At 51.3% G+C, this 12500-nt stretch overlaps 1 protein-coding gene and 1 long non-coding RNA gene across 4 annotated transcripts in view; both read right to left on the reverse strand.

Moving 5' to 3' along the window:
* Positions 1-6: 6 nt before the first annotated feature.
* Positions 7-4830, reverse strand: LOC144736925 (uncharacterized). Its single transcript, XR_013588848.1, has 3 exons — positions 4554-4830; positions 1917-2009; positions 7-868 (listed from the first exon to the last, which is right to left on the reverse strand). It is a non-coding gene; the product is annotated as an uncharacterized LOC144736925 (long non-coding RNA).
* Positions 4831-6751: 1921 nt separating this feature from the next.
* The window catches only part of WWOX (WW domain containing oxidoreductase), a 14114-nt gene continuing 8365 nt past the window's right edge, over positions 6752-12500 (reverse strand). For 2 of the 3 annotated variants that reach the window (XM_078619428.1, XM_078619429.1), the window contains exons 6-9: positions 11709-11797; positions 10494-10578; positions 9091-9358; positions 6752-7926 (exon numbers count right to left, since the gene is read on the reverse strand). In XM_078619428.1, the coding sequence (XP_078475554.1) occupies positions 7682-7926; positions 9091-9358; positions 10494-10578; positions 11709-11797 (687 nt within the window). In that variant the 3' untranslated portion in view covers positions 6752-7681. Of the gene's footprint in view, positions 7927-9090; positions 9359-10392; positions 10579-11708; positions 11798-12500 lie in introns of all 3 variants that reach the window. The other variant, XM_078619427.1, reaches the window with a different exon arrangement.

Genomic DNA, 12500 nt, shown 5'->3' on the forward strand with positions numbered 1-12500 from the left:
ACACACGGAAAGAGACACATGGACACACGCTCACTCAGATACACAGACACGCACACAGACAGAGACGTACACAGCGCGCACACACACGAGGACACAGAGTTAGAGGGACACACAGAGATGCTGAGAGACACATAGACACACAGTCAGTACAGATGCACACACAGACAGTACAGATGCACACACAGACAAACACAGACAGATGGCGAGACACAGAAGATGGGTACTATATATGGTCAGGAATACACAAAGACTACGGGGAGAGAGACACGCAAACTCCAAATATACAGCAGCAGGCGTCAGGGTCGGGATTGAACCCACGACCTCCTGTATACCAGGCAAGGTAGTCAACATCTCCTAGCCACCGTGGTGATGATGAGAGAGAGACACGCAAACTCCAAATATACAGCAGCAGGCGTCAGTGTCGGGATCGAGCGCACGACCTCCTGTATACCAGGCAAGGTAGTCAACATCTCCTAGCCACCGTGGTGATAATGATGATGAGAGAGAGACACGCAAACTACAAATATACAGCAGGAGTCGGGGTCGGGATCGAAACCACGACCTCCTGTGTACCAGGCGAGGCAGTTAACATCTCTTAGCCACCGTGGAGGAGAGGAGATCACACGAATTCCACGCAGAATAACACCCGAGTCAGGAATCAAACCCAGGCCCCTCTGGCTGTGCGGTGCGCGAGCATCGCCACCACGCTGCCCCGTCACCCTGCCGCCCCCAACTTCGGATCAAAGCAGTCCGCCGACGGTCAGGTCATGTAGAGGTCAGGGGAGGTCGCGACCTGCAGAAGGGGTCGTTGACCCGGATCAGCATGGACGCCCTGCGTTCCTTACACTTCATGCAGACGGTGCCCATACTGCGGAGAGGGGGCGGGATAGGGGGGGGCGGGGGAGGGGGCGGGGTGTGAACAGAGCCATCAGCACAACAACAACAACCGCCATTCGCCACTAAGTGGCGGTGACATCACCACGACGCTTGTGCCAGGCCAAGTGCACCTTGAGGCCACGTGAAGTGTCGAACGCCCGCTGGCAGGAGGTCACGGGGCAGACCCAGCAGGTGCCACGGGTCGACTGGCCGAGATGACTAAGATGACTGGCTGATGCACCACCTGTGCCCCCTACTGTGCCAACTTGCTGTGCTTTAGCCACCCGGCGCTCCGCTCGTTGTTGTGAGCGTCGCTCCTCTGCCCTCCGTTGTTGTTGGAGGGCGACTGCCTCCGACTGCCCAGTAGCGTCCTTCACGAGCCTCCTCCACAGAGGCCGATCTTGACACCGCTGGTACCAGTCATCGGCAAGTCCACTCAGATCCACGTCCTCCTGTACCACATCACTCCATCTCTTTTCTAGCCCGTGCCGCGCCCGCCTAGCCCCCTCGATCCGGCCGAACAAAAGCTGTTTAGGCATGCGGTGACCGGGCATGCGGGCTACATGACCCAGCCAACGCAGCCTTGCCTGCCAGACACAGCCTCACACACAGAGACACACACACTGACACAGACACACACAGAGACACACACAGCCTCACACAGCCTCACACACAGAGACACACACACTGACACAGACACAGCCTCACACACAGCCTCACACACACTGACACAGACACACAGCCTCACACACAGAGACACACACACTGACACAGACACACAGCCTCACACACAACTTCACACACAGCCTCACACACACTGACAGAGACACACAGCCTCACACACAGCCTCACACACACTGACACAGACAAACAGCCTGACATACAGAGACACACACACTGACACAGACACACACACAGACTCACACAGCCTCACACACTGCCTCACACACAGAGACACACACACTGACACAGACACACACACAGACTCACACAGCCTCACACACAGCCTCACACACAGAGACACACGCGGACAGACAAACCTTGGCTTCCCAACGCGCGGCGGATCCACATCCTTGTCATCTTCATTCGCCTGGCACATGGCAACTTCTCCTGGCGGCCTGTGAATGAGGACACTGATACAGCCGGAGGAATCCGATGAGCGACAAAGCTCTTGTTGTTCAACAGACGTCCGGCTGATTACCCGGCGATCAGTGTCCCATAGGGGCCGTCGTCCATAAAGGACGTCACGCGATTTTGGACGATTTTTGACCCCCCCCCTCGTCACACGACATCACAAAAAGTCAGACCCCCCCCCCCTCAAATGTGACGTCACAAAGCTCTGCCCCCCCCCTCCCACAATAAATAAAACATGCTTCAAATCGCTTTAAACTATTGTCATTGTAGTGCGTATTTAATGTGGCGCTGCACTCTGATGTTGTAGGAGAAAACATTTATTGAAAAGTCTATTTATTTAAAGTTGCGCATTTTGATGTGACGTCACATTTCTCAAACCCCCACCCTCCCTCGTCACACATCGTCACCAGGTGCGTGACGTCATTTATGGACGGCCCAAAATATCCCCATCGCTAAGCACCCGAAAAAATAAATAACTCGTTATTCTTTTTCTATTTGGAGATAATCAGAATATTTAAAGTGGAGGAATCCGATGATCTATCAAGCTCTTTAGCATTTTCACAGCCATCGGTTTCAAAAGCGGCCTGGCAGTAAATCGTTGTCCGTCTTGGATGGACAGGCAAAGACAAAGATCCCCCGTGTAGCCTCGACCGACCGCTGGGGCAAGAGCTGTATTGTCGGAATGAGAATCGGAAGTATTTATACTGCGGGAGAAATCCGATGAGCTATGAAGCTCTTCACACACAGATGTCCAGTCGGGACCACGGGGGGTTAAGAACGTCGCAACAGCAAACACAGCAACACGAGAATAGTGCAAAGTAGAAGGTCAACAAATCACCCCAGACACGAACAAAATGCAAACACTAAAATTCTAGATTTGAAGCTTTCGTGACTGCATGGATTCATATTCTTAGGGTTTTTTCGGTAAAGTCATGTAGGTAAAAAATGAAATTATAATTAATAAAAAAAAAATAATAATTCTTCTTGGTTCTTTCGGTAAAGTCACGTAGGAGGGAAGTAATAAACTAATAAAAATAAAACAAAATAAAATAATTCTCACGACGTTTCGGCCACAACACAAGCAGCCGTCCTCAGGTGAAGACCAGGTCTGTCGAGGCGCCTTATTTTTATTATTTTATTACGTCCCTTCTACGTGACTTTACCGAAAGAACCAAGAAGATGAATCCCTGCAGTCACGAAAGCTTTAAATCGAAAAATAATAATTATTTTCATGAATTTTAATTTCATTTTTTACCTACGTGAATTTACCGAAAGAACTAAAAATGAAATAAAAATGTATAAAAATTATTATTTTATTTTTATTAATTTTAATTTCATGTTTTACCTACGTGACTTTACGGATTCATATTCTTAGGTTTTTTCGGTAAAGTCACGTAGGTGAAAAAAATAAAATTAATAAAAGTAAAATAAAATAAAAATCACGACGTTTCGGAGGTAACACAAGCTTCCGTCTTCAGGTGAAACCGCCACAACACGCTTGCTGTATCAAGTGAGAGAAATACCAAGAAAATAGAATTTCTCTCAACTTGATACAGCTATCGTGCTGTGACGGTTCCACCTGAAGACGGAAGCTTGTGTTGCCTCCGAAACGTCGTGATTTTTATTTTAATTTTACTTTTATTAATTTAAATTTTTTTACCTACGTGACTTTACCGAAAAAACCTAAGAATATGAATCCGTAAAGTCACGTAGGTAAAAAATGAAAAAAAAATAATACAAAAAAAAAAATAATTTTTACCGAAAAAACCTAAGAATACAAACACTAACCCTAACCCGCATCCTACCACGCAAAGCCCACCGAGGTATTTACTTTTGAAAAGCGAATGATCGCTCACCAAAGTGGCACCATCATGTGGACATTCAAAGCGGCAAAATTATCTGAATCATCTCAACGCGTGTTGCTAAATATGGAGGGGAGAGATTCTAAATATACAGCAGCAGGCGTCAGGGTCGGGATCGAACCCACGACCTCCTGTACACCAGGCGAGGTAGTTAACATCTCCTAGCCGCCGTGATGATGATGAGAGACGCAAACTCTAAATACTACAGCAGTTGTCGGGATCGAACCTCGAAACCTACGACCTTCTGTGTACCAGGCGAGGTAGTCAACATCTAGCCACCGTGATGATGATGATGATGAGAGAGACAAGCAAACTCCAAATATACAGCAGCAGGCATCGGGTTGGGATCAAACCTCGAAACCCACGACCTCCTGCACACCAAGCAAGGTAGTCAACATCTAGCCACCGTGATGATGATGAGAGAGAGACGCAAACTCAAAATATACAGCAGCAGCAGGCGTCAGGGGTCGGGATCGAACCCACGACCTCCTGCACACCAAGCGAGGTAGTCAACATCTAGCCATCGTGGCGCCTCAAGAGACTGCTGGGGCAAGCGAGCGAGTTGAAGGCCGGCCACTACGCACGCCTATGCGTAGTGGTGTGTGGGTGGTTAGCAGCAGCAACCACGCCCGCCCGTCTTTGTCTCCCCGGTAGCGACGCTTACACGCGACCCGGACTCACCGACGGCGGCTTGGGAGTCGAACCAGGCCCGGGACCGGCTCGGCTGATCGCTCTCGAACGGGGGGAGAGCGTGGAATCGAACTCGGGCTTCTCTTACCTCACAAAATAAATGTTTTTAAAAAAAAATTAACCGGCGGCTGCTGGCTGAACCGGGGGTCACCCCCGTAACCAATCACAAATAAACTAAAGTTAGCTCAAAGTTTAATAATGAAAGGTCCCGCGAACGATTGACTCACCGCCACTTACACACACGTGTGTTACTGTACGGGCCAGTGACGTCACGGGTTAAGGACACCGGGGGTGACGTCAGGCTCTCGTTTTAATCAGCGTACATGACGTCACGCATCTGTCCCTCTGGGTGGGTAGGGGTCCGCCAACTCCCCCCCCCCTCGAGATCTTCCGAAATGTGTATGACGTCACGAGCCCCATACAACGGAGATAAATGACGTCAGGCGCCGTTGGCTGAAGCGGTCAAGGTGTGACGCCGCTGAAACGGGCGCAATGACGTCACCGCAACAGCTTCGTACGCGTTGTATGACGTCATATTTTACAAAGCCCTGCGTGACATCATTACACATGATTGCGTGGAACAAATGAAGCAGATAATGACGCCTCCATCCTTCCCGTCTCCACTTAAACAAACAAATAACTCAGTTTTTTCTTCTATTTAGACAAAATCAGAATATTTGCAGTGGAGAAATCCGATGATCTATGAAGCGCTTCTTTGTTTGTTCACATTCCATCAGCTCCAGAAACGACCTGGGACAGGCAAAGACAAAGATCCCCCGTGTAGCCTTGACAGCCTCTTGGGGCAAGTGCTGTTAGCGAGCACCTATGAAGGCCGGCACGGTCAACACCACGCCCGGCCGCCTTTGTCTCCCCAGTGGCGATGTTGTTGACACACCGCACCGGGTACTCATTTGAGGCTGAGTCGACCTAGGGGAGGCCCAGGACCGGTATCAGATAATCGTCACTGGTGTTGGCCGTGAGCGGGAATCGAACCCGGGTTCGTAGCGCAGCGTGGCGCTAAGGGGCCGTCCATAAATGACGTCACGCGATTTTGGACGATTTTTGACCCCCCCCCTCAAATATGACGTCACAGAGCTCTGCCCCCCCCCCTCAAATATGACGTCACAAAACTCTGCCCCCCCCAAAAAAAAATAAAACATGCTTCAAATCGCTTTAAACTATTGTCATTGTAGTGCGTATTTAATGTGGCGCTGCACTCTGGTGTTGTAGGAGAAAACATTTATTACAAAGTAAATTTGATTAAGTAGAACGTGTTCTCTGTATTTATTTGGTAGTACATGTTGTTAACGTCGTTATAATGTGAAAATTCGGTCACAGTTCCTATGATCACGGTTTCATTGCTTTCATGGCTTTATTTTGGTGATTTTTGAAAAGTTTTTCGGTTTGGCCATGTTTGTTTGTAGTAGTACAGAGTTAGAGTGATGGCCTTAATCTAAGTTGTCTTGTGGTTGTTGTTGTTTGACTTGCATCCCACTGGGATTTTTGCACACAGCGTTGGTGTACGGTGCTTTTTCTGCAATATTTTGCTGTCTTTTCTTGGATTTTCTGTTTGCACTCAGTCACATATTCACTTTAAGATGTTTTTTGTTCATGTTTTTGTTTTTTTGTTTGTTGCGGTTGCACCTGATTCAAGAGCCGAATGGCTCACAGGGCTATACATTGATGAATGAAACTTGAATTTAAAGTTGCGAATTTTTATGTGACGTCACAATTGTCTGACCCCCCCCCCCCCCCACTAGGTGCGTGACGTCATTTATGGACGGCCCCAAAGCACGCCCAGAGGGGCACGCCGGGCACAGCAAGGGGGGGGTCACAGCTGGTGGCATCGGCCAGTCATCTCAGTCGACTGATGGCACCTGGTTCTGTCCCGTGGCCTCCTCTGTCAGCGACGGCCTCAAAGTGCACCTAGCCTGGCACACGCCACCGTGGTAACGCCACCTAGTGGAGAATGGGGGCTGTTGTTGTCTGTAATGTTTAACCTTCATCTTCTTTTATTTTATATTATTATATAATATTATTTTATTATGTTTTATTTTTATTATTTCATTACTTCCCTTCTACGTGACTTTACCGAAAGAACCAAGAAGATGAATCCCTGCAGTCACGAAAGCTTTAAATCGAAATGTTTAACCTTCCCGCCCAACAAAACGAGAGACTCCCTCGAGAGATTGGCTTGCTGGGCTTTTAATTCAATTTTACGTTGCAACGACGCACAGTCCGTGGTACTTTAACAACAATCATATTTACAGGAACAAAACCGCATCGAGGCCAAACACGGACCGTAGGGAAATTGCCCGGGTCGCTGAAACTGCAATGGTCCCCGCGAACCACCGAATAACAATGTCACTCTGCGGTAAATTCCACTTTATATTATACAGCAGCAGCAGCAGAGGATGTGAACGAACATGATAACAGCTCGCCGCCTTTCCAACGTGCAGTTGCGCAAGGTCATAACCGTCTTTGATCGCACATTATAGAACTTCCACCTAGTGGAAAAATACGGGGGGAAAAATAAAAACACATTTTGCGTGAGAGTCAGAAGAGCCACGATGATTTGTTTACAATTCGGCTTCGAACGGAACGGAACCGATGCGGGTTTTACAGAATTGTTACATACGGTGATCATGAAAACAAAGCTCGCTAAACGACAAAATAGATCCCGACCCAGCCAACCCCAGTATCGAATCGTCACAGCGCGGCTCTACGGCAAGAATGGCCTGGGTTCGATTCCCCCACCTGATGCACGTGTGGAGAGTTTGCGTGTGATCTCTCCCACCCTCGTTCTGCGTGCGGGTTTTTTTTCTCTCTCCCACGGATACAAAAAAAACACCACCACAACTCGATGTGACTGCTGGAAACAAATGTAACTTGCATATGACTCGATTGGGATCACACAGCAGCAGCAGGAGCATGATCATGACAGAGAGACGCTAACTCAAAATATACAGCAGCAGGCGTCAGGGTTGGGACTGAACCCACGACCTCCTGTACACCAGGCGAGGTTGTGAACATCTCGCCACCGCTGCGCCAATTTGCGTATTTAGTAAAAAAAAAGTGAAATGATACAAAAATAGAGAGGAGAACAACAACAACAACAATTATTGATCAACGCAACGATTCACCAGCCCTGGCCGCCACCTCCTCAGGCGTTGCCAGCGGGCGGCAGTGGCCCCATGCGCTCGCTCACGATCCGCTCGCTGAGCTCCCAGAGGTCCCGCGCCAGCTCCTCGCTCTGTGCGGCCGCGGACGGGAGGCAGCGGCAGCAGTTGTTGAAGTACATGCCGCTGGCGCCCTGCAGCTCCGGCGCCGTCGCGCAGTAAACCGCCGTGGCCGCTGCCTGCTGCTGCTCGTCCGTGCACGTGCGTGCGTGTGTGTGTGCGTGTGTACGTGTGTGTGTGTGCACGTGTGTGTGTGCGTGTGCGTGTGTGTGCGCGTGTGTGCGTGTGTGTGTACGTGTGTGTGTGTGCACGTGTGCGTGTGTGCGTGCGTGCGTGTGCGTGTGTGCGTGTGTGTATGTGTGTGTGCACGTGTGCGTGTGTGTGTGCGTGTGTGTGTGCGTGTGTGTGCGTGTGTGTGTGCGTGTGTGTGCGTGTGTGTGCACGTGTGCGTGTGTGTGGGTGCGTGCGCGTGTGTGTGCGTATGTGTGCGTGCGTGTGTGCGTGTGTGCGTGCGTGTGTGCGTGCGTGTGTGCGCGTGTGTGTGTGTGCGCAGTGTGGGGAGCGATAGTGTAGCGGTTAGCGCTATGCTGCGCTATGAACTTGGAGACGTGGGTTCGATTCCCGGTCACGGCCAACACCAGTGACGATTATCTGAACCGGTCCTGGGCCTCCCCTAGGTCGACTTAGCCTCAAATGAGTACCTGGTGCGGTGTGTAAACATCACCGCTAGGGAGACAAAGGCGGCCGGGCGTGGTGCTGGCCACCCACCCCCTCGTGTGCCGTGCCGGCCTTCATAGGTGCTCGCTAACAGCACTTGCCCCAACAGTCTGTTCAGGCTACAAGGAGGACTTTTGTCTTTTTTTGTGTGGAGACGCCCATGCTCCAGACAAGAGATCCCCCGTTTAATTGAACACGTGGTGGACATTTGCGACCACAACAAAGGGGGGTTTTTGTTGGGGTGAGGTCACGTAAATATGAATGTTGTGCCGTTAAAGCCAGAATCACCACCACCACCAGCACCAACACGGCCGCTGAGTAAAGGTTCGTCACGTAAACAAAAAAACGTGTCAATTGGTTGATTGGTCCACACCCGAGACAGCTTTCATTAGAGCCTAGTCTCACATGTTGTTGGACCAGATGACGCCAAAAGGCGCACAACTCAAAGACAACGCACCATCAGAGTACGAGAGCTCGGGGTGAAGCATTTACACCATTGGAACCTCATTTGCCAGTAGCAAAACATGATAATAGTTTTTTTACCCTTCTATCTGGCAACAAAACTGACACCTTTCAATGGAACAGTTGAACCGCTTGGAGACAAAGCTCCCCCGCGCGGCGGCTAGCCTCACCGGGGACTTGGTGAACGGTCGGGCGAGCTGGAAGAGGAGGCGGTAGGCCCAGGAGTGGCGAGCGAGGCGCGTGGGCACCATGTTGCCCGGGTGCACGGCGTGCGTGGCGACGCGCAGCGGTGCGAGGCGAGCGTGCAGCCCCAGCGTCAGCAGCAGTGCGCACAGCTTGGAGCGGTTGTAGGCGAGCGCCGGCCAGTGGTCGGAGCGCGACGCTGGCGACAGGCGCGACAGATCCACGCGGAAGCCGGCACCGTCCAACTCGGGGAACCTGCGGGGACCCACGGAGCGACGGAGGAACGGACGGACGCATGGGCAGATGGACAGACGCATGGGCAGATGGACAGACGCATGGGCAGACGGATAGACGGATAGAAAGATGGGCGGATGAACAGACAGATAAATGACAAGACAGATAGAGAAATGGACAGACAGATAGACAGACGGATGGGCGGATGGACAGACGGATGGACAGGTGGATGGACAGACAAACGGACGGATAGACGGATAGAAAGATGGGCAGATGGACAGATGAACAGACAGAGAAATGGACAGACAGATAGACAGAGGGATAGACGGATAGACGGATGGACAGGTGGATGGACAGACAGACGGACAGACGGATAGACGGATGGACAGGTGGATGGACAGACAGACGGACAGACGGATAGACGGATAGAAAGATGGGCAGATGAACAGACGCATGGGCAGATGGACAGACGCATGGGCAGATGGACAGACGCATGGGCAGATGGACAGACGCATGGGCAGATGGACATACGCATGGGCAGATGGACAGACGCATGGGCAGACGCATGGGCAGATGGACAGACAAACGGACGGATAGACGGATAGAAAGATGGGCAGATGGACAGACGGATAAATGACAAGACAGATAGAGAAATGGACAGACAGATAGACAGAGGGACAGACGGACGGACAGGTGGACGGACAGACAGACGGACAGAAGGATAGAAAGATGGGCAGATGAACAGACAGATGAACAGACAGATAGAGAAATGGACAGACAGATGGACAGAGGGACAGACGGACGGACAGACAGACGGACGGACAGACGGTGAGAAGTAATCGCAATATCGTATCCACGTGCGAGAAATCCGATGAGCTATGAAGCTCTTCATCACCGATGTCCAACAGGGCGGGCGTCGCCTCCGATCGCGCTAACCGATACATTTCCACGGAGGGGTTAAAAAAGAACAAAGAAAAACACCCGAACCTCCGCAAACTCGGGAGGAGGCACCGCCCGAAAGCCTTCTCATCGACCGGCGGTCGCCAGCGTCACACCTGTGCGACTCGGACGAGACGAGCACTACCCGCGCCGGCGCCGAGCGCACCAGCGCCTCCTGGAGCAGGCGCAGCAAGTAGAAGTGGCCCAGGTAGTTCACCTGGAAGGTGGACTCCAGCAGGTCCTCCGTGAGGCTCCAGGGCGCCGCGAAGACGGCGGCGTTGCACACCACGACGTGCAGGGGCCTGGCACGCGGTGGGGGTCGGGGGTCAGGGGTCAACGGCATCGTCACCTTAAATTTCGATTTGAAGCTTTCGCGACTGCAGGGATTCATCTTCTTGGTTCTTTTGGTAGAGTCACGTAGAAGGGAAGTAATAAAATAATAAAAACATAATAAAATACAATACTGCATATGTAGTAGCTACTACACATGTAGCTACTACACATGTAGCTGCTACATGTGTAGCTACTACTTATGTAGCTACTGCATATGTAGCTACTACTTATGTAGCTACTACACGTGTAGCTACTACACGTGTAGCTACTACACATGTAGCTACTACTTATGTAGCTACTACACATGTAGCTACTACACATATAGCTACTACTTGTGTAGCTACTACTTATGTAGCTACTACACATGTAGCTACTACTTATGTAGAAGCTACTACACATGTAGCTACTACTTATGTTGCTACTATTTATGTTGCTACTGCATATGTAGAAGCTACTACATATGTAGCTACTACACGTGTAGCTACTGCATATGTAGTAGCTACTACTTACGTAGCTACTACACATGTGTCTGTCTCTCTGTCTCTACTTTTGCTGCGAGGATCATCCGGCACTGGGTGTGGGGGGGAGGGCGGTTGGTGGGCACAGGAATCACGGTGGGTGCCTGGGGATGGAGGGGAGGATGGTGGTGGGGGTCTTGAGGGAGGAGCGGAAACAGGACAGAGAGGGCAGAGGTCGCAACCGGGTACCCGATACCCGGCTACCCGTACCCGGCCTGAGTACGGGTACCCGTTTGCGACCCTGGTGCGGCCGGGTACGGGTAGGCCGTGAGTCACTGGTGAGTCACCGTTTGTCACTCATTTCCCAACGTCTTGTCTCTTCTCACAATTCAAGTTCCTAGAATCAACCCACCCGCGCCTGCAACATGGCTTCATCCCAGAGGTCGCAATCGGGTACCCGATACCCGTACCCTACCCGTACCCGGCCGGGTACGGGTAGGGTACGGGTACGGCCGGGTACGGGTACGGGTACCCGTTTGCGACCCTGGTGCGGCCGGGTACAGGTAAGGAATCAAAACCCGTTTGCGACCTCTGAGGGAGGGTGCTCGCTGAGTAAACGTGAAAACGGAGCGGCCGCTTACAGGCGCTGTGAGATGAAGCTGTCGGCGCACTCGCGTACGCTGTGCAGCGACGCCAAGTCGAGCGGCAGCACGTCCACCTGAGCCTGGGGCTGGGGAGCAGACGGAGAGAGAGGGACGGGCAGAGGGACAGCAAGAGAGACAGACAGAGAGACAGAGAGACAGAGAGGCAGAGAGAGAGGCAGAGGGACAGACAGACAGATAGAGAGACAGACAAAGAGACAGAGAGACAGACAGAGACAGACAGAGAGACAGACAGAGAGACAGAGAGAGAGACAGAGAGAGAGACAGAGAGAGAGAGACAGACAGAGAGACAGACAGAGACAGGCAGAGAGACAGACAGAGACAGGCAGAGAGACAGACAGACAGAGAGACAGACAGGCAGAGACGGTTAAAACGTGCCGTAATTTCCACCATACGCCCAGCAGGTACCCAGCATAAATCCACACACATCCACACACACATATACACACACACACACATACCTACACATGCCCACACACACACATACACACACATACCCACACACACACATATACCCACACACGCCCACACACACATGAACACACACACACACATATACCCACACATGCCCACACACACACATACCCACACATGCCCACTCACACACACACACCCACACACACACACACATATACCCACACATATACCCACACATGCCCACACACACACACATACCCACACACACACACACCCACACATGCCCACACACACATATACCCACACATATACCCACACATGCCCACACACACACACATGCCCACACACACACAC

Source organism: Lampetra planeri, chromosome 63 (genome assembly GCF_965212315.1).
Source record: "Lampetra planeri chromosome 63, kcLamPlan1.2.h2, whole genome shotgun sequence".
In the NCBI taxonomy this organism is placed as follows: Eukaryota; Metazoa; Chordata; class Hyperoartia; order Petromyzontiformes; family Petromyzontidae; genus Lampetra; species Lampetra planeri.